Source organism: Acanthochromis polyacanthus, chromosome 1 (genome assembly GCF_021347895.1).
Source record: "Acanthochromis polyacanthus isolate Apoly-LR-REF ecotype Palm Island chromosome 1, KAUST_Apoly_ChrSc, whole genome shotgun sequence".
Lineage (NCBI taxonomy): Eukaryota > Metazoa > Chordata > Actinopteri > Pomacentridae > Acanthochromis > Acanthochromis polyacanthus.
The window spans coordinates 29889038-29915651 of record NC_067113.1 but is presented as its reverse complement, the minus strand read 5'-3'; the positions used below and the strand labels follow the sequence as shown (position 1 = coordinate 29915651).

The window sequence follows — 26614 nt, the reverse complement described above, 5'->3', positions numbered from 1 at the left end:
TAATCACAATATTTGTCTTGCCAAGCTGCCCAAGATTCTCGGCCTGTAGCATATTTATATGCATTTTAAGAATAATTTTACAAATTATTAGCTGCTACAGTTTTAGAAAAATATAAAAAAAAAGTGTCATTTATTTTTTGATTTGATTGATAAAGTTCACTTTAACCTTTAAATGGAGGAAAAGGTTTTGTACATTGGCGTTTAATAGAAGGATTAATTCAGAAAAATGAGGTCACATTGATTAGAAAACGGTTCCAGACATAATATACTAGTGCTGCTTAGTCTGAGAGAGGCTTTTATATTTAAAGTAAGGGACTGTTTCCAAATATGTGCTAGCTAAGCTAATAAATGTTTCATATTTTTCTGCAGAAACAGTTTAAGTGCGTGTCTAACATCATAATAAATGAAAGCGTAAAACTGCTTAATCACATTTAGTTCTCTAAACTTGTCTCAACTGGCCAGTAAATATGTTTCACCCCGAGAGAACAGAGCTCCACCGTCCTCCTGGCACGATCCTCTGCAATAGTAGTAAAATATAATAATGTGGAAAATCAGAAGCTGTCTGCAGAGGTGGAAGAGTCTGCAGACGGATGGATAAAGACTTTATCCATCAGAGTTTAGTGTCCAGCTGAAACTCAGATCTGCTTGTTGAAGGAATGGAACGGCTGAATTCATGTTAGCTGAAGCTGCCCACTGTCAGAGTGCTGCAGCCAGAAGTGAGTATTGTCTGTCTGTCTGTAGCCTCCTGGCTGGATTTGTGTGTTGCATTTGTGTAAAAATTGGCCTTTTGAAGTGGAGAAAACAGCACATGGATATTGCTGAGTTGAACCAATCAGTGTCTAGTCCTGTTCAACAGTTTTTTAGGTGCACTCTGAACTGAATGATGTTCTTCAGGGGCATTTTTGTTTTGTGTTCGACAAAAAGAACGCTCTCTGGCTCTGAGCCCGGGACATCTGCCGTGAGTTCAGGGCATCTCGACATTTTGTGGTCAATCCAAAATTAGTAAGATTAATGAGAGGTAGCAGAGAGATAGCAGTCCACAGCACATAGACACTGAGTGTAACATGAGTCCTAGTATGAGCATCTCTGGGGTGTTGAGAGGGATTTATTAAAATGTAACGACATCAAAAGTTCTTGTTTCCTCTGTTATTCTGCAGAAAACCCAACTTTTGTTTCATTTTTACATAAAGGTATAGTACACCGGAACATCTCCACCTGGTGCCACCATCATTCCCTGTCCTTTCTGAATGTGCATTCACTGGTCATAGGTATGAAAGAAGACCACTGCATTTACCATTTGATTTACTTATTTCATTGATTATGTGTGATTCGCATTGTGAAATGTGGGCTTTTAGTGCAATCAGCCCTATTTCTGAAATATGAATTTCATATTTGCAGTTTGATATAAAAAAATCTATTTATAAAATTCACATTTTTTTTATAGAATCTGATGTTTTTATCACAAACTTTGCAAATAATTTTGCAGATGTAGCAATAAATTAAAATGCTGCTTTTGGATCTATAACTGCACAAGCCTCAAACCCCCCAAAAAAGAGCCTACAATAAATCAGCTCAAATAAAAGAAATATTAAAAAGTACATTTCTTCTAGGGAGAAGGTGAGCTTGTCCGGTGTATGCTGCGAAACTGGAATTGTGGAATGTGGAAAAATACAGAATCATTATTAGTTTTAGTTTAGGCTTGTTACTATGGTTGTACTTTGGTTTTGGAGATGAGCGGTAAGAGTTTTTTGGGGGGTTTTGTATTGGTTATCTTTTACTTACTTTCCTGTTTGACCACACCCCCACCAGCTGCAGAGTGAAGTTAGCTTTCAGTTGTATTTTTCTTTTATTGCAGTCGCACCTGTTTGCCTTTAACCACCACACATTTTGTGTCACTGTGAGCTTGACCTTTCAAGTAAATCCCTCTGGAAATCAGCATTTATTCAGCTTTATTTTTTTAACTCCTTCACTATCTTAGACAGCCAGGTTCTAGCAAGTGTAAGAAACTGTTACAATCCTAAATGTATGAAGGAAATAATAGATGAAACTGTCCAGGTACACAAAACGATTACGCCTTGCGTATTGCTTTCCGTGATCTGAAACTTGGTTTTGAAGTGCAACCACGTAAGTCATCGAGACACCCCACCATCCATGTCACTGATCTTGACTTCGCGGATGACATTGCCATTGTCACGGAAGAAGTGTTGCACGCTCAAGAACTCCTACAAGCACTTGAAGACGCTGCCGCCGAGGTGGGCTTAAACATCAGCTCTAAAAAGACAAAGGTGCTTGTCTGCGGCCAAATTCCGTAATTCAGTCTCACTCTCCGCGATGGCTCGCCCATCGAATCTGTTCCAGACTTTAAATATCTTGGTTCATGGATCAGAACAAGTGACAAGGACATCAGCGTTAGGAAGGCACTTGCTACAAAGGCTTGCAAGAAGCTAACAAATGTCTGGAAGTCCCCATTGCCAATCGAACACAGATTTTGACTGTTCCGGGTCACGATCGAACCCGTGCTACTTTATGGGTGCGAACATGGACGGTCAACCAGGAGATGCTGAACCGTCTCAACAGCTGCTATACCCGCCTGCTTCGAATAGTGCACAACGTGGACTGGACAGTGCACGTCCAAAATTCTTACCTCTATGGCAACGGCTTAATACCGCCGAAACCATTGCCAAGAGGACGTTGAAATTCGCTGGCCACGCATTCCGCGCAAAAGAACAACTAATCTCAGATCTTCTACTATTTGAACCTAGGCCAACATTAAAAAAGCTCTCCTACCTCAAAACTCTTTGTTTGCACACCAGCGCAATAAAGGAGGAGCTTGCTGGCCTCATGTCGGACCGGGATGGCTGGGGGGCATTGGTGCCGCGTTTGACTCATAAGTCGGCACGATAATATACACATCTTTAAATTCCATAGCAGATTTTTTTTTAAAGGTTTGCTTTATCGCAAAACAAATACACACAAAAATATTTACACTGGACTGCCAGAACCAACATAACTAGCAGTTAATAGTCTAAAGCAGGGCTAAAGTGCTGCTTAACCCTTCTGTTGTCCTCATTTATGGGCATCAAAAATATCGTTTCCTCGTTTGGAAAAAATTCCCAAAATTCAGCAAAAAAAATCCCCCAAATTTCTGAAAGTTTGCAAACCCTTCAGGAAGAAAATTCCAATAATTCCTTAACAGTTTCCCTTAATTTTTTAAATCCCCCAAATGTGGCCAGAAAATTCTTGTAAATATTTTCAAAAAAATGAGGAAAAATCTTCCAAAAAAAACTTCTATTTTCTTTAAGAACATTCAACAAAAAAATCAACCAAAATCCGACGAAATTCACGAGATTTGGTTGATTTTTTTTGTGAATGTTCTTGAGAAACATTTTCATCTTTTTTTTTCTACCAAAAAATGTTCGAATATTTCCCAAAAATGTTGAAAATGTGGACGTCAGCGGTTTCACCATGGAAATATATTTTCCCCCACATTTTCAAACTTTAAAACGGGTCAATTTTTGACCCGCAGGACGACACGAGGGTTAATGAGAATCTAGAGGGAACTTTGGATTGTTTGATTTTTGTGCATTAAAATCTGTAACCTTACTAAGTGAAGTGCAAGAAGAATACAGATGAACTGGGTTCTTACAGGCATTAATGTAACTGTAATTCTTCATACTCCTTCATGCACCTCCAGACTGGGTTCCCACTACGAACTCGGTAGATTAAGGTGGTGGCTTTTGGCCCCTCGCTGCTGTCGGGCCCTTCAGTGGTCTCCATGGCTGTGCCGAGCCGCTCACCTCTCGATGAACCCCCCAGTCCAGCTCTGGTGGTGGGGAGCATGCCCTAGCCAACAACAAAAACAAAAACACAGAGGTTCTGGAGCATACCCCTGCATCAGTGAACTGTGCAGCCACCACACCAGACCCCGCTCCCTCTGATCCCCTCCAGACCCCATGATCCCGTTAACAAGCCAGCCAGCACGTTCCCTGTTGTCATTTGTTAGCCGCTGCTGTCCTCTTGATACGGCTCGCGGGCGGGGCCAATTAAACTCGCACGGTTCCCCACACCGGGTCAGGAGTTTAGTGGGTCATTGTCGCTGTGATTTTCACCCAGAGTTATCTAATCCTGATTGAACCGCTCTGACTGGACCAAACCAGACCAGACTGTCTTCAGAAATACACCAGAGTCATTCAGATATACACAGCAGAGACAAGTGAGACAAGGTAGGATAAGATGAGATACGATAGAATAGCATGAGATGAGATATGATGAGATATGAGATACGATAAGAGGAGGTCTGACAAGATACGATAAAATGAGATAAGATATGATTTGCTATGATAGGATGAGATATGACAGAATATGATAAGATATGAGGAGATACAATAAGATGAGATATGATACAATAAGATGTGATGAGATATGAAAGGATGAGATACAAGATACAATGAGATATGATAAATTATGATGCGATACAATACTATGAGAGTATACAACCAGATATAAGATATAAGATATGATGACATAAGATTAGATAAGATACAATCAGATGACTTATTGTACGATAATATGAGATGCAGTGTGATACAATAGAATGATAAAGTACGATAAAATATAAGATATGAATATATTACAACATATGATATGATAAGATAATAATAAGATATGACATAATGATATGAGATATGATAGTATGACATCAAATGAGATAAGATGAGGTAAAATATGATGAGATACAACTGTATTAATCCCAAGGAAATATATTGCTGTCTAATGTTGCTCCGAAAAAACCCAATGACATAACATATTAATAAGTAGTAAGATATAAATACGATACATTACTAAAAAACGTGAGCTACAAAATGACTAGAATAGAAAAGTTGTGCTGGCAATTATAGAGAGGTTATTGGTAATATCACACATGAAATTAAATGTTACACTTCATACAGAAACTGATGTTACACAAACTACTGAGAAACAATATTACTAGTGATATTGATGCTACCACTGCCTACCCATTTGAATTCAGTTTTAAAAGTTGTTTCATGTGCATAAATGTGCTCATATGGATCCTGTTGCTGCCTGATGCAGCTGGTATTTAATCAACTCAAAGGAGATAGTCCTAAACAGCTGGAAGCAACAAACTAAATTCAATCTCCTGTTAATGTTTGGTCAAAACCTCATTTACATTCATTACTGGTGACTTTCAAAGCAGGTTCAGATAGCAATATTTGCCCAGTGAAGGTCTAACACCAAAACATTGTACTAGTAAATGTATCTTTGAAGGTTAGACAGTGTGCGGGATTCTGTTTGAACCTGCTGGATACCTGCTTCGTGAAATAGTTTGTGAAGAGCTTCTTTGGACTCACAATGCAGTTTTATTTTTATGCACATTTCAGATTGTAATAGATTCACGTCTATTAATTGCAGTGCAAAGTGAATGAGAGAGATATGTTTTGATTTTGGAGTTCTTTGTGACATTTTTGGGTGAGTATCGGTGCCGAAATGTGGAAAAAGTCTCAGAAATCGTCTCACACAACTCTGCACCACCAATAAGTTCAAATATCAGTTAATACAACAGCTTGCAGTTCAGAGTGGTGCCATTTGAAAGTGATTTCACAAATTTTACGGAGCATTTAGCAGCGTGCTCCTTCACATGAAGTCGACAAGTTCAGATGGGTCAGACTATTTGAAAGGATTGCATAGTGTGACAGCAGTTTCAGTGATAATAGTAATGTTCCACCTGTAGTATGTATACCGTAGAGAAAGTAGCTGTAGTGGTACTTGTAACGAGGTACTATAGTCACTATAGTGCAAGTGCTTCTACAAACAGTAACACACGGTCTTGAGTGAGCGATATCTCATTTGTTGCTGTCTTGTTTCTATCTTAGACTTCTGAGCTCATTTAAAATTAATCATCCTGGACATGAAAGGCTGTTACACAACGCATGTCCCAAATTTACTTGACTAAGGCTTTTTTTTTTTTTAAATCTGTCTTTTCCCAGACTCTTCTTGTTCACATTCAGTGGAGGGCTGAAGCTTTATTAGGCCAGTGGATTAAAAATAATTGAATTTTAAGTTCATGACAGTAACAAATATTATAATGATTATGTACGACTAAAAAAACACATTTAGTAAACTATATTTAGACTTACATTTGACTTTAAGTCATCGTTTTTGTGTGAAAAATCAGAATATTTACCATTAATTGTACACATTTGTTATTTCAGTTGTCTGATTGGACACAAAGCACATTTGTGTGGTGTTGTAGCGTCTCCTGGTGTTTGATTTGTTCAGTTACATTCTGTGTGATTTAACACAGACGGTGCCAGATGGCAGCTGCTGGAGAGAATCATATCATTTAATATGGACAAGGCCGCAGGCATTAATCTGATATTTCTCTCACTTTATGTTCATTTGCGTTTCTTTGAATCTTATGACAGATTTTTGCGTTTTTTTAAATCTACAAAACAACTTTACAAATCTGTCAATGTCTTTACAGTATTAATAAGATTATTAATAATAGTTCTACTTTATATCGGTCTATTTCCTGCTGTGTGTCTGGTCGAAATCTGGGCTTCAGGAGGTTATCAGTGTTTTTTTTTTTTTTAATTAAAATGGTGTGAGCAGAATCGGTTAATTGCAGACAGTATTTTTAGCATATTCGCCACAAGCAGGCGGAGCTACGGAGGCTGTGATGGAAGGCTGCTGCTGCTGAAAAGCAGGTGGAGACCGCGGCTGCACTTTCAGAGGTAGGATCAGAGGCAGTGGATTCGTCCTAGAGATGAAATTTAAAAATATAATCGGTGTTTTATAGTTTTTGTTTTTTTTTATCAGCTGGTGGAAGATTCAAGCTCAGAGGCTTTGACGGGCTCCGGAACGCGCCGTGCGTCTTCGCGTCGCTGGAGGCTGCGACGATGTGATGCTCCATGTTTGGGCCCGGCGGCCGAAGTGTTCCCCGAAACCTGATATTATGCGGGGATCAAGGGCAGCTGCACGGATTACAGGGGAACAAAGCACCGGTTTAGAAAACGTTTTGCAAACTGGCAGGTCAGTGGATCGTTTAAGTGACATCTGCAGCGCGTAAAAAAACAACCGAATATCTGTCAAAACTGTCGTTGCAGCAGCACTGCATGTATTTAAATCGGTGCATTTTTAATTATTGACCTGATTTGTGTGCATTGACCAAGTGTGACCTGCTGATGTGCAGCAGAAAAGTCGAGGCTCTCACTGTTTGTTACCAGGTGGGGAGAGCATAATGGATGAGTCCAGGGCTTGTTTACCACAGTTTTTAATGCTACATATCTCTGCTATCAGTGTATTTGTAGGTTGATCGTGTGATGTAGAGTGAAAAATATTGCTGTGAGTAATCAAATTCTCTCAGCCTAGTAACTCTGCCCAAAAATAGCTTCTCTATTAAAGGACTGTGGTGTTTTTTGCGTGTGATGTCACGTCCCTGAAGGGAAAACGTCTCATCTGGTTGTAAAATCAGTGAATATGTGCTCATTGCATGCATGCATCTCTGAAACCTGTACCCTCCCCCCACAGTAAGCTCTGAACTGAACGCCTGTGAAATCCTCTAATTGAAAACCTCTTCCCACATTTTATCCTCCTCATATTTCCATTACAAACCCCCCCCCCCCCCACAACCTCCCCCTCCATCTCCATTGATTTCCCCTTCTGTCTCCACCTGCAGCCAGCTATGGTCGACCCCTCGGAGGCTGAGGAGCAGAAAACAAGTTGTAAAGGCCCACACTGGAACGCCAGTGTGGGTCACCGTAAGACCCCCGACTGCCGGAACAAAGCCGACGGCGCCCACGACAGAAGAAAGATGGGGACGCCGAGTTTTGAGACGCCGCCCGACTGGCAGCTCTGAGCCGTGAGTCCCTGCCACACATGCGTCTCCTCCCGAGGCCACCTCTCAGGTTGCCGCACCTCAGCAACCTCGAACTGATGGAGATTCGTCTCCTAAGTTGCACCTGGATCTATACAACTTTGACTCGCCGGCTGCAGAGGGAAGCCGCTATGTGCTAACAAGCCCCCGCTCTCTGGAGGCCTGTGCCGATGTGGGGGTCAAACCGGTGGAGCTGCTGCTCGACCGCTCACCGACTTCGCCCGGGAAGCTCCGGGTCGATCCATGCGAGTCGCCACGGGATTGTTTGAAGTCTACGAGCGGGGACGGCACTCCAAACTGAGGCAGTGCAGGGAGGAGAGGGAGAGATTGTACGGGAGGAGAAACGGAGGATTCGCAGGCGACGGCGAACAGCAGCAGCAGCGGAGTATCATCGACCTCCATAGACCAAACTTCTTCGAGCCCAGTCCTAAACTCAAGCCCTGATGTGTCCTCTAGAGGTGCCGCAGCCGCCAACCTCTAAAACTCTTTTATCTAAAGCTCCCTCTCCACTCTTAGTACTTCACTAAATCTTCTCCGTCTTCGAAACAGGTTCCATAACCTCCACACCTTCCAGCAGAGGTGGATTTCAAGGCTCGTCCAAAACATCCATTCTCCTCATCGTCAGAACAAATAAAACCTGCCTGGCCGCTCTCGTCCGGCCCTCCACCGGTGGTCCGGAAGTCTTCAGGCGGTAAACCATCAAACACTTTCCCCAGATCAACACCAAACCTCCCTCTTCCCCCGAGCCAACTCCACGTTAACATCCTCGGTGTCGAAACCTGCAGTCCAGAGTGCTGGAACGCCTCTGAATGGCGTAACTAAAGGGCCGTTTTCTCAGCACAATGGACACCTGGGATTTCACCCCAAGGTGCGAGGAAGAAGCCATTCGCTCGAGTCTTTACAGCGAAGGATGGATCCCATCTGCACCTCAACCTCCACCACCACAACTACCACAACGTGCACCTCCTCGGAGTCAGGTGCTTCCTCTCTTTACAGTTGGGATGGTGCGCGAGATCACTGGGCGAAATCCTCCAGCCCTCGAGCTCGAACACTGGCCACCTTCAACTCCCTGATGGGTCGCAGCCTGAGCCTCGGCGACCTGAGCCACTCTCCTCAGACCACGGCAGAAGGTGGAGCGCATCGTGAAGGAGGTGAAGCGTCGAGGCCTGAAGGCCGTGTCGGAACGTGACCGCAAGATCGCAGCGTTGATGCTCGCCAGATATCAAGAGGAGGACATCATGAGTCAGACTCGGTACGTCGCTCACCTTCAGTGGGACAGCGAGCGAAGGATGGAGGAGCTTCGACGGGAGCAGGAGGATAGGGAGAAGCAGCGAGCGGTGCTTCAGTGTCAGCGAGTTTGGCAGACGCAAGTGTCGATACGGCAGCGACGGCTGAGCCAGCAGGAGCGAGAATCGGCAGCTGCCAAAATGCGACAGGCCGAGGAGGCCGAGGAACGATGGAGGGAGCTGGCGGAGCAGCAGGAGCGAACCCGATTGCTGAGGCTGCAGCAGGCAGCAAGAGAGGAGAAAGCACAAGAAAGCTCTTCAGGAGGCAGAACCTGAAGGCCCTGGAGGAGGAGAGGGCCGCCATGCTGGAACAGGAGAGGCTGCTGCTGAAGGAGAAGCTCACCATGGCCGAGCTGAAGAGGCAGGAGAAGGAGCACCAGGCCAGGAGGAGAGACGAGGCCTGAACAAAGCAGAGAAGAGACGCCACGCCGCCTTGATCCAGGAAATCGCTCGCCGAGAGCAAGAGGAGAGGGACGAGGCCAGGAGGGCAGCAGAGGAGAAGCTGAGCCGCTCGCTGGAAAACTACGAACAGAATTGTTGAGCGTCGAGGGCAGGAGCTGAAAGAAAAGGCAAAGCGTGAGGAGAAGCAGATCCAGAAAGCTCGTAGGGCCGCAGAGAAACGTGAGAGGCAGCAGCAGCAGCTTCTGGAGGCTCGGGTGAAGGAGGCCGAGAAACGAGCCCAACAGGCGGCTCTGGTGGCCGAAGAAAGGGCCAGAGAAAAAGCCCAGCGAGCCGTCCAGAGCCGGCAGGAGAAGGAGCGACTGCAAAAGCTCAACAGGCAGCGAGTGGAGGAAGAGGAGAAGCAGAGGAGGCTGGAGCTGCTGCAGTCCATCGAGAGGAAGCTGGAGAAGAGCGAGCAGATCTTCAAGGAAAAGAGAGCGGTGCTGGAGAGCGCCCGGTCCGTCGCTCGGGCTCTTTCCATGTTCGAGACAAAGTGCGGGAGGAGACCAACATGCGTACTTTTGATAAAATGGCCCTGGAAGCTCAGCTCAAAGCCAGCCTCGATGACAAAACAAACCCATAGCTTTGTCGTGAAGTCCTTACTTCTGGTCATGTGCTCGGGCTTCTGCCTTCATTATGGCCCTCATCACTCGACAGCTTTACCCATCAACACCCACAGTGTTATTTTTCCTGACATATCTTTACCCATCGGCTGGTTTTTAATGACATTTTTGACCATTTTTTTTTTTATTATCGATCCTGTCAGGGCACCAAAAATCATCTTTGTATCATGGATGTAATGAGACTGCAAACTATATCAGCTGTAACAAGCCTGCGTGGTGTAAACAGTAGACTTCATATTAGATGAGAGTGTAGAGAGAGCTGCTTTGTGCGGCAACACGACCCTTCCTCTCGCTTTCTCTTTGCCCTTCTGCTCCGTCCATCTCAGCTACTGGACTTGAAAGCTGTGCTGGAATGAAAAGAGTCATTGTTTACCAGGAAGCACAACTCCATGACGACTGCGGAGGCTTTTAAAGCAGCGCTCCTGTAAGGGATATTCAAGAGAGAGGTTCCGGACCCTCAAAGCAAATCAAGTATCCTTTTGTAAATTGACTGACGATGCTAGCGTGGAAGTGAAGCCCTGGGCTGGACGCTGACAATGCAGCACAGGAAGGCCATGTGCACGAGTCCTGTGCTGATGAAGCAGCAGAGGATGCGGTATCTGCAGCAGGACTTTTGTTTCCTTCAAGGACTCCCTCGAACTCCCCTTTTCATTTCAGATTACAGTAACAAGTGGAGACAGACGCCTCTCGACTCCCCCGCTGTCAATCTGCCCCCAACACAGCTGCCTGGTGATCGAGTCAAGGTCAGCAGGTACAACTTCTTACTTCTTATGTAATGCCTTCTGTTTGCCTTCCAGCACTTGCAATTAAAAAAACAACACAACACACTGACCAATACTAGACAGCGCAGAGGAGAAAAAATAAATGTGAGCCAACAACAGGTTTTAAAGGCCTCTGGCTGTGTTAATCCTACAATCTCACAGATTAAAAAAAAAGAAAAAGGAGATGCGCCCTCAGATGTAGCTGTTGCCATAGCGATAGGAATCAGATGAAGCAGCGGGAGGTGGATGAGTGCGTGGGAATATGAGGGGGAGGCCTGTGGGGAGGAGGCGACTCTCTGGCAGCTCGTTCTGGCTGATTCTTCGCAGGGAGTTATTGGAAAACACTCCGCATGTTGTATGCGAGGCAGAGAAATTACTGCAGCGCTCCTCTTCAGTCATTCAGTTCGCCAGGAGAAGCGAGCAGATCTGCAGCAGTCGACTGGCTCGAGCACATGTCTGACATTCTGCTGAGTTCAGAGCCGGAGTGAATGTGAAATGCAGCATTAGAGCAGCATTACGGCCCACTGAGCCGCCCCGTTCCCAGCAGATCAACGTGTCGGATGATGTGAGGTCGGAGGATGAGACGGCAGATCTGTAGGCGCTTATGTGGCTGAAAACATGACGTCACCAGTCCAGAAACGTTATTTTAGAATGCAGCAGCTGCAGCAAATCTACCACCAACAAACCACATCGTTACATTTCAAGGAAATTCTAAATATTAAAGAAAAATCAGTAAAGATAGGGAAGTGGAGTTCCTAAAAATCAAAGTAGCTTTTGTCATTATTGCATGCTCTGGCTAAAGCTGCATGCTTAAATAGCCCACATGATGGATGTTTACACGTTTATATTTTTATTTTGGGGCCTTTCAAAATATATTTACCTTGTTTAATGTTCACAAAACATATTAGGGTCAATTTAAGCTTTGAAACAGTTTGTGCTCCACTGTCTGATTTTATAGCATGAAATGTGGATATTTATAAAGATATTTGTGAAATCTGAGCTTGATATATCAAATATACCTCAATATTTTAAGCTTTCTTCATTTTAAGGTTCTTATCCTGTTGCTGAAATGACCAGTGAAAAAGTTATATGGAACTGCAGCAGCTGGAGCACATCTACCACCAAAAAAAACACATGATTATAAGTTCAACTGAGTACTAAATGAAAGACAGGTGTCAGCAGAGATAAATAAACCAGGGAAGTGAATTTTCTAAAAATCAAAAAGTAACTCTTGTCATAACTACATTTTAACACCTTGTTCCATAAAGAGCCCATATGATCAAATATGTCAAATATTTTTTCCCGTCGACTAATTTATGTGCGTTTTTTTCCCTCACATTAAGATTTTAAGACTATATTTGAATGACATTAGCTCAAATCTTGCTGCTATTTTTTCTTAGTTCTATTATTTCTGTCCAGCCAGAGCAGATAGCACAAAATGGCAAAGTGAAGCCACATTTTACAGATCCAGACAAACCTGCAACATCTTGCACTGCTAAACATGTAAGATGATTGCGTCCATTTGTATTCATGCATCTTTCATTGCCCCAGTTCCACTAGCTTGTGTTTACACGTGGCTGTTTGTGTTGTAACCTTGTTGTCAAGGTGTTGTTTAACGGTTCGTCTTTGATAGTCTACATTGGCTTTGAATGGGACTGCTTCAGAATGCGGAGATGTAACGCTCTTTTAGATATGAAATCGTTTTAATGCATTCCACTACACTCCCCACCAACACTCTCTCCCGTGGATTAGTCCTCTAGATGTATTCAGATAGTGCAAGTTCATGTGTTTTGGAGGAGTGACTTTGCAGGGAACCCTGTAGAGAGATGATAGGTTTACGGCGTACTTTGAAGCTCACTCTTGCTGTTTCTGTTAAGCCACATTCTGTACTTTTACTTTAGATGAGAAGTGCAGTTTAATTGGACATTCTGAACTGAGTTGATTTAATTCACCATGCAAACAAATGGCTTAGTATTTTTCTGACATACTGTAGTATGATAATTTCACCACATACTATACTAGATCATTTCTTTGAATAACACTAAACTGAAGACATGCAATAGATCATGTTTTTTTGATGACATGCTGGACTATGATGTCATGATGCTTTCTTTGACAACATCCTGTACTGTGACCTATTTTTGACAGCATACTGTACTATATTTTTTCAACAACATGCTAAACTAGCACATTTTTAATGACATGCGATACTATGATGGTTTCTTTGACAACATGCTATAAGACCACGTTTTTTTTCCATGACTTTACACTGACGTGTTTTTGACGACATACTATAGTATGACCTTTTTTTTTTGTTTTTTTTAAAGTTTTCTTTTTATATGATAGGTACATTGGAGACAGACGGGAAACGGGGGAGAAGAGTGGGAGGAAGACATGCAGCTAAGGACCGCGAGCAGGAATCAAACCCTGGCCGCTGCATTGGGGACCACCCTCTGCACCTGGTTCGCCAGCTTATCCTGTTGAACTATACGTACGCCCTTACTACGATGTTTTTTTGATGACATACTATACTATGATGTGTCTTATGTGACATACTATACATGCGACATGCTACACTATGACGTGTTTTTTGATGATATACTATACCATGACTTGCGTTGACTGCATACTATAGTAGGATGTTTTTTCAACAACATACTAAACTGTGACCATTTTTGAGGACATCCTATACTATGACGTGTTTTTGATAGGGCTGCAACTATTATGTATGCACGATGCAGCGCTGATGTCCGTTCGTGTTCCGCGCTTCCGTCGGATGGTGATTTCTGTTGCATTGCGCGCTCACTTCCGCTTTTGATGACATATAGTGCTCAGACGATTCGTCGAAGCGTCGTTAGTTGCAGCCCTAGTTTTGACCATATATTGTACTATGACTTTTTTGATGACATACTTTACTAGGACATTTTTTGAAGACATGTTATGCTATGACATTTTTTTTTTTTTGAAGACATACAACACAATGACGTTTTATCGACGACGTGCTATACCATGATATTTTTTCCGATGACATACTGTAATATGAGAGTTTTCTAACATGCTGTACTGTGACATTTTATGAATGACATACTGTACTATGACGTGTTTTTGATGACATACTATGCTATGATGTTTTTCGACGCCCTACAATGACGGTTTTTTCCGACGTGTTTATGACAACATACTATACTATGACTTTTTTTGATGAGATGCTTTACTAGGATGTTTTTTGAAGACATTCCATACTATCAATTTTTTTGACGACATACTATAGTATTACATTTCTGACAACATACTATACTGTGACTATTTTTGACAATATGCTTTACTAGGACATTTTTTCTGATGAAATACTATGACATTTTTTCCAACGACATGCTATACTATGACATTTTTTTGATGACATACTATACTGTGATGTTTTTTGACGTCTTTATGACAACATACTATACTATAAGTTTTTTTGACGACATGCATAAACTCTCTTTTTTTGACATACTGCAATATGACTTTTTATGTCAACATACTATACTATGACGTTTTTTGACAACACACTGTGCTGTGATGTTTATTTGATGCCCGACTATACTAGGGCATTTTTTTATGATATGCTATGCTTTGACGTTTTATGATGCCCTACTATGACATTTTTTTCTCGAAATGTTCATGACAACATACAATGCTATAACTTTTTTGGATGACATGCTTTACTAGGACGATTTTTTGATGCCCTACTGTACAATGATGTTTTGTCGACGACATACTAAATACGTGACATTTTTTTCAACGTGTTTGACAACATACTATACTAAGATGTTTTTTTACAGCATGCTATACTATGAAATTTTTGTGATGAAATATTATACTATGATGTGTTTTGAACAAAATACTATACTATGAATTTTGGATGACACACTATACTATGACATTTGTTACAAAGACATGCTATACTATGTTTTTTTACACCCTACATATTACTAATGTACATACATAATATTGCACTTTTTTCGACATGTTTATGACAACATACTATACTATGATTTTTTTTAAGCAATATACTACATGACATAGTAAACTATCACTTTTTTGGTGACATTACAGACGACATACTAAACTATGGCGTTTTTCTACCGTTTTTGAGAACATACTAAAATATGACATTTTTGGTGACATTTTGGACAACATAATATACTATGACATTTTTATGCCATCAAAAATATCACCAAACCTGTCATAGTTTAGTATATCTTCCAAAATGTCACCAAAAATGTCAGTTTAGTGTCGCCCAAAATGTCACCTAAAACGTCATAGTTGTGCCTTGAAACCTTTTTTGTTTTTTAAAGAAATTGAACTTAAAGCGGATGCACTGACAGCGCTGAGAACTTGAGATTGAATGGTGCGACTTGAGTGTGTAGGCCCTTGTAGGTTCTGCCCATCAAGTTTTACAAAAAGTTGTTTTATTGCACATCTAGAGTTTTATATAGATGTCTTGGATATGTGTCCTTAAGCTTCCAAATATTGTGTGTGAGGAGATTGTGGAAAAAACACAGCTTGTTTACAAAGGGGAAGAGTTCTCTACGTTTAAACCAGGATTTATTTGGGACCAGGGGATTTAGCAGTGAGGGGAGTTTAGCTATTTGCACAGACTTCTTGGTTCTTCTCTAAAACGGCATAAAAACAGCATATTATAGTGTAGTGTTGTATAGTATGTCGTCCAAACAGCATAAAACGTCATATTTTACTCTGTCGTCCAAAATGTCACCAAAATTGTCTTAGTTTACTCTGTCGTCCAAAACATGTATGTACAGTACGTTGAATGAAATATCATAGTATGGTATGTCAAAAAAATGTAATAGTAATTACATATTATTATTATGTCACTGGCAGTAATGGGTTTATTCAACATGAATGTAACAACCGTTGATTTGTCTGTAGGGATGCTGCACATCAGAGCTTCCGATTGCTGCTAAGGCCACAGGGATGAAAGTTAACTTACACATGCAACCAAATTTGAGTTTCCTAAAGCTGTTGTGCTAGAGTAGATAAATTCCATCTGTTCTTCTCATCAAGGCACTCATCAGCTTCATATTTTCTGTTTCCCAGGTCCTGGTGATGAAGGAGAGCTGCTGATGTGACCTAAGCTCCTATTGAAAGAGCCTTTTCTTCCCACACTGAGCTGTATCAACCCAAGCAAGTCTCTCTTCTGATGGTAATTTACGGAGCTTTGTATGGATCACAGTGAGTATTTATGGCTTATCCTCTGAAAACTGAAATGTTACTGTGTTGCTACAGTCAAGCATAGTATATCGTCCAAAACAGTATAAAAAGTCATAGTTTAGTATGTCATCCAAAATGTCTACAAAATCGTCATAGCATGTCGTCCAAAATGTCAACAAAATCGTCATAGTATAGCATGTTGTCCGAAACAGCATTAAAACGGTGCTGGAGAGCATTCATGTACACTGTACATGAATGTTATGCTTTGTGCACAAAGATCCCGGGCGACGGCCGAATTCCGCGCGGCCGGTTCGGGCTGCCCGAGCGAGTCGGGACCAACGAAACGAAGCGGCGGCGACGCGTACGGTACCGTCACACGTGTGCGCAACGCTACCGTTATGTGCGTGCGTCAAAACACTGTGCTGTTACACTGTACATGCATGTTATGCTTTGTGCACAAACTGTTAAAACTAAATTAAATCCGTCCATTACGTTTTGGGTTATGCTGTTAACAGACAAACACACAGACAAACAAACTCCGATTGGTCATCTGTACAATTGAGCGATGGCCTGGCGGAAGTCTGCACTCTCCGAGAGCTTTTCTAGTTTAGTATGTAGTCCAAAATGTCACCAAAAACGTCATAGTTTAGTATGTCGTCCAAAATGTCACCCAAAACATCATAGTTTCGTAGGACGTCCAAAATGTCACCAAAACGTCATAGGTTAGTATGTCGTCCCAAATGTCACCCAAAATGTCTTTTGTTTTTACCGTCATCTAAAACGTCACCAAAAACTTCATAGTTTAGCATGTCATCCAAAATGTCTCCAAAAACATCATAGTTTATTCTGTGGTCCAAAATTGTCACCAAAAACACCATAATTTACTGTGTGGTACAAAATGTCACCAAAAATGTCTTAGTTTACTCTGTCGTCCAAAATGTCACCCAAAGCGTCATAGTTTAGTATGTCGTCCAAAATGTCACTGTAAGATTCAGGTTGTAAAAGAGGCTCTTATTTGCCCAGGATGGCTATTGCTGCTGAGATGGTGGAAAGAATACGGTGAAACTTGTAGAGGATGCAGATCTTCATATTTATTTACCAGCACATCACAGAGCAGTCCGACAGCATTTCCCCCAGCACACAGAATAGGCACACCCTCAAAATCCCCTCACACCCAATATATAGGTGGGCTTAAAACACTACGCCCAATTGGTAGGTAGAGTCCAAGGAGCAGTGCAGTAGAATTATTTACAATATATTACAATTTATGTACAAAATAGACCTATTTATTGTTAGCAAAACACATTACAATTTACAAATTCATATTTACACTTTAAACTACCCCTTTAAGTTACTTTATTTACCCACTACAATACGTTTTCCCCAGCCCAACCTCCCCTCCCATGAGGCCACTTGGCTCAGTCCAATCAGGGGAGATGAACAGCACCTGGACTGCACTCACATGGGCGCGCCTCCATGGAGTACCCCAGCCAATCACCTCAAAGAAAGGAGAAACTCATGAGGAAGCTGGAAATGAACCAATAAACTTTGATGTGCAACCAACTAAATAAGGATCCAATCTTTAGCTGTTACACAAGAATAATGGGGAAAATAACTGTAATGTAATAATAATCAATATGGTAACTTGTGTGTGTGCAGTGGTGAAATACCAAACACTAAATATGTACACAAATATACAAAATATTGGGGGTAAGTGGGGAGCTTACACCTGATCAGTGAGGGAAGGTGGACAATCCCTCAGTCACCAAAGTCGTCGTATTTTAGTATGTCTTCCGAAATATCTGCAAAAATGTCAGTTTAGTATGTTGTCCAGATGTCACCAAAAACGTCAGTTAATATGTCGTCCAAAATGTCACCCAAAACGCCATTTTTTTACTCTGTCGTCCAAAATGTCACCAAAACGTATTAAAAAAGTAATGGTATAATATGTCGCCCGAAAATGTCACAAAAACGTCATAGTTTAGTATGTCATCTGGAAATGTCACTAAAATGTCATAGTTTAGTATGTCGTCCAAAATGTCAGTAAAACGTCATAGTTTAGTATGTCTCCCGAAAATGGACAAAAACGTCATAGTTGAGTATGTCGTCCAAAAAGTGACCAAAAACGTCATAGTTTGGTATGTCGTCCAAAATGTCACCAAAAACGCCATAGTATAGTATGTCGCCCAAAATGTGACCAAAGCATCATAGTTTAGTATGCCGCTGGAAAATGTGACTAAAACGTCATAGTTTAGCATGTCGTCCGAAAAGGGACAAAAACGTCATAGTTTAGTATGTCGTCCGAAAATGTCACTAGAACGCCATAGTATAGTATTTCGCCCGAAATTGGACAAAAACTTCATAGTATCTAGAAAGTCGTCCGAAAATGGACAAAAACATCATAGTTTAGTATGTCGTCCGAAAATGGACAGAAACGTCATAGTTTAATATGTCGTCCGAAAATGGACAAAAACATCATCATATTGTATGTCGTCCGAAAATGTCACTAAAACATCGTAGTTTAGTATGTTGTCCGAAAATGTCACTAAAACATCATAGTTTAGTATGTCGTCCAAAATGTCACTAAAACGTCATAGTTTAGTATGTTGTCCGAAAATGTCACAATAACGTCATAGTATAGTATTTCGCCCGAAATTGGACAAAAACTTCATAGTATCTAGAAAGTCGTCCGAAAATGGACAAAAACATCATAGTTTAGTATGTCGTCCAAAATGGACAAAAACATCATCATATTGTATGTTGTCCAAAATGTCATTAAAACATCATAGTTTAGTAAGTCATCCAAAAAGTGACCAAAAACGTCATAGTTTAGTATTTCATCCAAAAAGTGGCCAAAAACGTCAGTTTTGTATGTCCTTCAAAATGTCACTGAAATGTCATCCAAAATGTCACTAAAACATCATAGTATAGTATTTCGCCCGAAATTGGACAAAAACTTCATAGTATCTAGAGTGTCGTCCGAAAATGGACAAAAACATCATAGTTTAGTATGTCGTCCAAAATGTCACTAAAACGTCAGTTTATTATGTCGCCCGAAAATGGACAGAAACGTCATAGTTTAGTATGTCGTCCGAAAATGTCACTAAAATGCCATAATTTAGTATGTCATCCAAAAATAGACAAAACATCATAGTTTAGTAAGTCGTCCAAAAATGGAGAAAAACGTCATAGTTTAGTATTTCGCCCGAAAATGGACAAAAGCGTCATAGTTTTGTATGTCTTCCAAAATGTCACTAAAACGTCATAGTTGAGTATGTCGTCCAAAAAGTGACCAAAAACGTCAGTTTTTTATGTCATCCAAAACGTCACTAAAACGTGATAGTTTAGTATGTCTTCCAAAATGTCACTAAAACGTCATAGTTTAGTATGTCGTCCAAAAAGTGACCAAAAACGTCATAGATTGGTATGTCGTCCAAAATGTCACCAAAAACGTCGTAGTTTAGTATGTCGTCCAAAAAGTGACCAAAAACGTCAGTTTGGTGTGTTGTCCAAAAAGTGACCAAAAATGTCATAGTTTAGTATGTCGTTTCAGAAAGTGACCAGGCGCCCGTATAACTCAATGGGTTAAGCGGATGAGCCATGAACTGGTCTCCGACGCAGCCACCTGGGTTCGATTCCCGCTCACGGCCCTTTGCTGCATGTCTTCTCACCTATTTCCTGTCACTCTCTTAATTAGCCTATCAAATGAAAAAGGCCCTAAAAAGGTGACCAAAACATCATAGTTTAGTATGTTGTCCAAAAAATGACCAAACACGTCATAGTTTAATATGTCATTCAAAAAGTGACCAAAAACGTCAGTTTTGTTATGTCATCCAAAACGTCAGTAAAACATCATATGTCGTCCGAAAATGGACAAAAACATCATAGTTTAATATGTCGTCCAAAATGTCACTAAAACGTCATAGTTTAATATGTTGCCCGAAAATGGACAGAAACATCATAGTTTATAGTATGTCGTCCGAAAATGTCACTAAAACGTCATAGTTTAGTATGTCGTCCAAAAATGTCACTAAAACGTCAGTTTAGTATGTCGTCCAAAATGTCACTAAAACGTCATACTATAGTATGTCGTCCGAAAATGGACAAAAAGATTATAGTTTAGTATGTCATCCAAAAAATGACCAAAAACGTCATAGTTTAGTATGTCGTCCAAAAAGTGACCAAAAACGTCATAGTTTGGTATGTCGTCCAAAATGTCACTAAAACGTCATACTATAGTATGTCGTCCGAAAATGGACAAAAAGATTATAGTTTAGTATGTCATCCAAAAAATGACCAAAAACGTCATAGTTTAGTATGTCGTCCAAAAAGTGACCAAAACGTCATAGTTTAGTATGTCGTCCAAAATGTCACTAAAACGTGATAGTTTAGTATGTCTTCCAAAATGTCACTAAAACGTCATAGTTTAGTATGTCGTCCAAAAAGTGACCAAAAACGTCATAGATTGGTATGTCGTCCAAAATGTCACCAAAAACGTCGTAGTTTAGTATGTCGTCCAAAAAGTGACCAAAAACGTCAGTTTGGTGTGTCGTCCAAAAAGTGACCAAAAATGTCATAGTTTAATATGTCATCCAAAAACGTCAGTTTTGTTATGTCATCCAAAACGTCAGTAAAACATCATATGTCGTCCGAAAATGGACAAAAACATCATAGTTTAATATGTCGTCCGAAAATGTCACTAAAACGTCATAGTTTAGTATGTCGTCCAAAAATGTCACTAAAACGTCAGTTTAGTATGTCGTCCAAAATGTCACTAAAACGTCATACTATAGTATGTCGTCCGAAAATGGACATAAAGATTATAGTTTAGTATGTCATCCAAAAAATGACCAAAAACGTCATAGTTTAGTATGTCGTCCAAAAAGTGACCAAAAACGTCATAGTTTGGTATGTCGTCCAAAATGTCACTAAAACGTCATACTATAGTATGTCGTCCGAAAATGGACAAAAAGATGATAGTTTAGTATGTCATCCAAAAAATGACCAAAAACGTCATAGTTTAGTATGTCGTCCAAAATGTCACCAAAAACGTCGTAGTTTAGTATGTCGTCCAAAAAGTGACCAAAACGTCATAGTTTAGTATGTCGTCCAAAATGTCACTAAAACGTGATAGTTTAGTATGTCTTCCAAAATGTCACTAAAACGTCATAGTTTAGTATGTCATCCAAAAAGTGACCAGGCGCCCGTATAGCTCAATGGGTTAAGCGGATGAACCATGAACTGGTCTCCAACGCAGCCGCCTGGGTTCGATTCCCGCTCATGGCCCTTTGCTGCATGTCTTCCCCCACTCTTCTCACCTGTTTCCTTTCACTCTCTTAATTAGCCTATCAAATGAAAAACGCCCATAAAAGGTGACCAAAACATCATAGTTTAGTATGTTGTCCAAAAAATGACCAAACACGTCATAGTTTAATATGTCACCCAAAAAGTGACCAAAAACGTCAGTTTTTTATGTCATCCAAAACGTCACTAAAACTTCATCGTATAGTATGTCATCCAAAAATGGACAAAAACGTCAGTCGAGTATGTCGTCCGAAAATAGACAAAAACGTCATAGTTTAGTATGTCGTCCAAAATGTCACTAAAACGTCATAGTTTAATATGTCGCCCGAAAATGGACAGAAACGTCATAGTTTATAGTATGTCGTCCGACAATGTCACTAAAACATCATAGTTTAGTATGTCATCCAAAAATGGAGAAAAACATCACAGTTCAGTATTTCGCCCAGAATTGGACAAAAACATCATAGTATCTAGAATGTCGTCCGAAAATGGACAAAAACATCATAGTTTAGTATGTCGTCCAAAATGGACAAAAACATCATCATATTGTATGTCGTCCGAAAATGTCACTAAAACGTCATAGTTTAGTATGTCATCCGAAAATGGACGAAAGCATCATAGTTTAGTACATCGTCCAAAAAGTGACCAAAAACGTCATAGTTTAGTATGTCGTCCAGAAAATGACCAAAAACGTCATAGTTTAGTACATCGTCCAAAATGTGACCAAAAACGTCATAGTTTAGTATGTCATCCAAAATGAGGAAAAAATGGTCATAGTTGAGTATTGTGTCCAAAAAGTGACCAAAAATGTCATAGTTTAGTTTGTCATCCAAAAAGTGATCAGGCGCCTGCATAGCTCAATGGGTTAAGCGGGTGAACCACGAACTCGTCTCCGACGCAGCCGCCTGGGTTCGATTCCTGCTCACGGCACTTTGCTGCATGTTTTCCCCACTCTTCTCGCCTGTTTCCTGTCACTCTCTTAATGAGCCTATCAAATGAAAAAGGCCCCAAAAATTTGACCAAAACGTCATAGTTTAGTATGTTGTCCAGAAAGTTACCAAAATTGTCATAATTGAGTATGGTGACCAAAAACGTCATAGTTTAGTATGTCATCCAAAAATTGACCAAACGCGTCAGTTTAATATGTCGCCCAAAAAGTGACCAAAAACGTCAGTTTTGTATGTCCTTCAAAATTTCACTGAAATGTCATCCAAAATGTCACTAAAACATCATAGTATAGTATTTGGCCCGAAATTGGTCAAAAACTTCATAGTATCTAGAATGTCGTCCGAAAATGGACAAAAACATCATAGTTTAGTATGTCATCCGAAACTAGATAAAAACGTCAAACTTTAGTATGTTGTCCGAAAATGTCACTAAAACGTCATACTATAGTATGTCGTCCGAAAATGGACAAAAACGTCATAGTTTAGTATGTCTTCCAAAATGTCACTAAAACGTCATAGTTTAGTATGTCGTCCAAAAAGTGACCAAAAACGTCATAGATTGGTATGTCGTCCAAAATGTCACTAAAACGTGATAGTTTGGTATGTCTTCCAAAATGTCACTAAAACGTCATAGTTTAGTATGTCATCCAAAAAGTGACCAGGCGCCCGTATAGCTCAATGGGTTAAGCGGATGAACCATGAACTGGTCTCCAACGCAGCCGCCTGGGTTCGATTCCCGCTCATGGCCCTTTGCTGCATGTCTTCCCCCACTCTTCTCACCTGTTTCCTTTCACTCTCTTAATTAGCCTATCAAATGAAAAACGCCCATAAAAGGTGACCAAAACATCATAGTTTAGTATGTTGTCCAAAAAATGACCAAACACGTCATAGTTTAATATGTCACCCAAAAAGTGACCAAAAACGTCAGTTTTTTATGTCATCCAAAACGTCACTAAAACTTCATCGTATAGTATGTCATCCAAAAATGGACAAAAACGTCAGTCGAGTATGTCGTCCGAAAATAGACAAAAACGTCATAGTTTAGTATGTCGTCCAAAATGTCACTAAAACGTCATAGTTTAATATGTCGCCCGAAAATGGACAGAAACGTCATAGTTTATAGTATGTCGTCCGACAATGTCACTAAAACATCATAGTTTAGTATGTCATCCAAAAATGGAGAAAAACATCACAGTTCAGTATTTCGCCCAGAATTGGACAAAAACATCATAGTATCTAGAATGTCGTCCGAAAATGGACAAAAACATCATAGTTTAGTATGTCGTCCAAAATGGACAAAAACATCATCATATTGTATGTCGTCCGAAAATGTCACTAAAACGTCATAGTTTAGTATGTCATCCGAAAATGGACGAAAGCATCATAGTTTAGTACATCGTCCAAAAAGTGACCAAAAACGTCATAGTTTAGTATGTCGTCCAGAAAATGACCAAAAACGTCATAGTTTAGTACATCGTCCAAAATGTGACCAAAAACGTCATAGTTTAGTATGTCATCCAAAATGAGGAAAAAATGGTCATAGTTGAGTATTGTGTCCAAAAAGTGACCAAAAATGTCATAGTTTAGTTTGTCATCCAAAAAGTGATCAGGCGCCTGCATAGCTCAATGGGTTAAGCGGGTGAACCACGAACTCGTCTCCGACGCAGCCGCCTGGGTTCGATTCCTGCTCACGGCACTTTGCTGCATGTTTTCCCCACTCTTCTCGCCTGTTTCCTGTCACTCTCTTAATGAGCCTATCAAATGAAAAAGGCCCCAAAAATTTGACCAAAACGTCATAGTTTAGTATGTTGTCCAGAAAGTTACCAAAATTGTCATAATTGAGTATGGTGACCAAAAACGTCATAGTTTAGTATGTCATCCAAAAATTGACCAAACGCGTCAGTTTAATATGTCGCCCAAAAAGTGACCAAAAACGTCAGTTTTGTATGTCCTTCAAAATTTCACTGAAATGTCATCCAAAATGTCACTAAAACATCATAGTATAGTATTTGGCCCGAAATTGGTCAAAAACTTCATAGTATCTAGAATGTCGTCCGAAAATGGACAAAAACATCATAGTTTAGTATGTCATCCGAAACTAGATAAAAACGTCAAACTTTAGTATGTTGTCCGAAAATGTCACTAAAACGTCATAGTTTAGTATGTCGTCCGAAAATGGACAAAAACGTCATAGTTTAGTATGTCTTCCAAAATGTCACTAAAACGTCATAGTTTAGTATGTCGTCCAAAAAGTGACCAAAAACGTCATAGATTGGTATGTCGTCCAAAATGTCACCAAAAACTTCATAGTTTGGTATGTCGTCCAAAATGTCACCAAAAACGTCGCAGTTTAGTATGTCGTTCAATAAGTGACCAAAACGTCATAGTTTAGTATGTCATCCAAAAAGTGACCAGGCGCCCGTATAGCTCAATGGGTTAAGCGGATGAACCATGAACTGGTCTCCGACGCAGCCACCTGGGTTTGATTCCCGCTCACGGCCCTTTGCTGCATGTCTTCCCCCTCTCTTCTCACCTGTTTCCTGTCACTCTCTTAATTAGCCTATCAAATGAAAAAGGCCCATAAAAGGTAACCAAAACATCATAGTTTAGTATGGTGACCAAAAACGTCAGTTTTTTATGTCATCCAAAACGTCACTAAAACATCATAGTATAGTATGTCGTCCGAAAATGGACAAAAACATCATAGTTTAGTATGTCGTCCGAAAATGTCACTAAAACGTCATAGTTTAGTATGTCGTCCAAAATGTCACTAAAACGTCATAGTTTAGTATGTTGTCCGAAAATGTCACAATAACGTCATAGTATAGTATTTCGCCCGAAATTGGACAAAAACTTCATAGTATCTAGAAAGTCGTCCGAAAATGGACAAAAACATCATAGTTTAGTATGTCGTCCAAAATGGACAAAAACATCATCATATTGTATGTCGTCCAAAATGTCACTAAAACATCATAGTTTAGTATGTCGTCCAAAATGTCACTAAAACGTCATAGTTTAGTAAGTCATCCAAAAAGTGACCAAAAACGTCATAGTTGAGTATGTTGTCCAAAAAGTGGCCAAAAACGTCAGTTTTGTATGTCCTTCAAAATGTCACTGAAATGTCATCCAAAATGTCACTAAAACATTATAGTATAGTATTTCGCCCGAAATTGGACAAAAACTTCATAGTATCTAGAGTGTCGTCCGAAAATGGACAAAAACATCATAGTTTAGTATGTCGTCCAAAATGTCACTAAAGCGTCAGTTTATTATGTCGCCCGAAAATGGACAGAAACGTCATAGTTTAGTATGTCGTCCGAAAATGTCACTAAAATGCCATAATTTAGTATGTCATCCAAAAATAGACAAAAACATCATAGTTTAGTAAGTCGTCCAAAAATGGAGAAAAACGTCATAGTTTAGTATTTTGCCCGAAAATGGACAAAAACTTCAGTTTTTTATGTCATCCAAAACGTCACTAAAACATCATAGTATAGTATGTCGTCCGAAAATGGACAAAAACGTCATAGTTTAGTATGTTGTCCGAAAATAGACAAAAACGTCATAGTTTAGTATGTCGTCCAAAATGTCACTAAAACGTGATAGTTTAGTATGTCTTCCAAAATGTCACTAAAACGTCATAGTTTAGTATGTCGTCCAAAAAGTGACCAAAAACGTCATAGATTGGTATGTCGTCCAAAATGTCACCAAAAACGTCGTAGTTTAGTATGTCGTCCAAAAAGTGACCAAAAACGTCAGTTTTGTTATGTCATCCAAAACGTCAGTAAAACATCATATGTCGTCCGAAAATGGACAAAAACATCATAGTTTAGTATGTCGTTTCAGAAAGTGACCAGGCGCCCGTATAGCTCAATGGGTTAAGCGGATGAGCCATGAACTGGTCTCCGACGCAGCCACCTGGGTTCGATTCCCGCTCACGGCCCTTTGCTGCATGTCTTCTCACCTGTTTCCTGTCACTCTCTTAATTAGCCTATCAAATGATAAAGGCCCAAAAAAGGTAACCAAAACATCATAGTTTAGTATGTTGTCCAAAAAATGACCAAACACGTCATAGTTTAATATGTCATCCAAAAAGTGACCAAAAACGTCAGTTTTGTTATGTCATCCAAAACGTCAGTAAAAC

At 40.4% G+C, this 26614-nt stretch overlaps 1 protein-coding gene and 1 long non-coding RNA gene across 3 annotated transcripts in view; one reads left to right on the top strand and one right to left on the bottom strand.

Annotated features, from left to right (window-relative positions):
* Window positions 1–6630: 6630 nt before the first annotated feature.
* Window positions 6631–26614, top strand: part of ccdc177 (coiled-coil domain containing 177) — a 25640-nt gene continuing 5656 nt past the window's right edge. The window contains 18 exon segments of the mRNA XM_051949490.1: window positions 6631–6752; window positions 6838–7050; window positions 7697–7768; window positions 7806–8091; window positions 8094–8219; window positions 8222–8245; window positions 8248–8437; window positions 8439–8505; window positions 8507–8628; window positions 8630–9017; window positions 9019–9420; window positions 9422–9445; window positions 9447–9561; window positions 9564–9712; window positions 9714–10089; window positions 10092–10995; window positions 13352–13496; window positions 16106–16240. Coding sequence (XP_051805450.1) covers window positions 7703–7768; window positions 7806–8091; window positions 8094–8219; window positions 8222–8245; window positions 8248–8437; window positions 8439–8505; window positions 8507–8628; window positions 8630–9017; window positions 9019–9420; window positions 9422–9445; window positions 9447–9561; window positions 9564–9712; window positions 9714–10089; window positions 10092–10204 — 2448 coding nt within the window. The 5' untranslated portion in view covers window positions 6631–6752; window positions 6838–7050; window positions 7697–7702 and the 3' untranslated portion in view covers window positions 10205–10995; window positions 13352–13496; window positions 16106–16240.
* Window positions 20189–26614, bottom strand: part of LOC127534401 (uncharacterized) — a 7079-nt gene continuing 653 nt past the window's right edge. The window contains exons 2-3 of one of the 2 annotated variants that reach the window (XR_007942515.1): window positions 21110–21537; window positions 20189–20249 (exon numbers count right to left, since the gene is read on the bottom strand). This is a non-coding gene — a long non-coding RNA (uncharacterized LOC127534401). Of the gene's footprint in view, window positions 20250–20782; window positions 20958–21109; window positions 21538–26614 lie in introns of those variants that run through there. The other variant, XR_007942514.1, reaches the window with a different exon arrangement.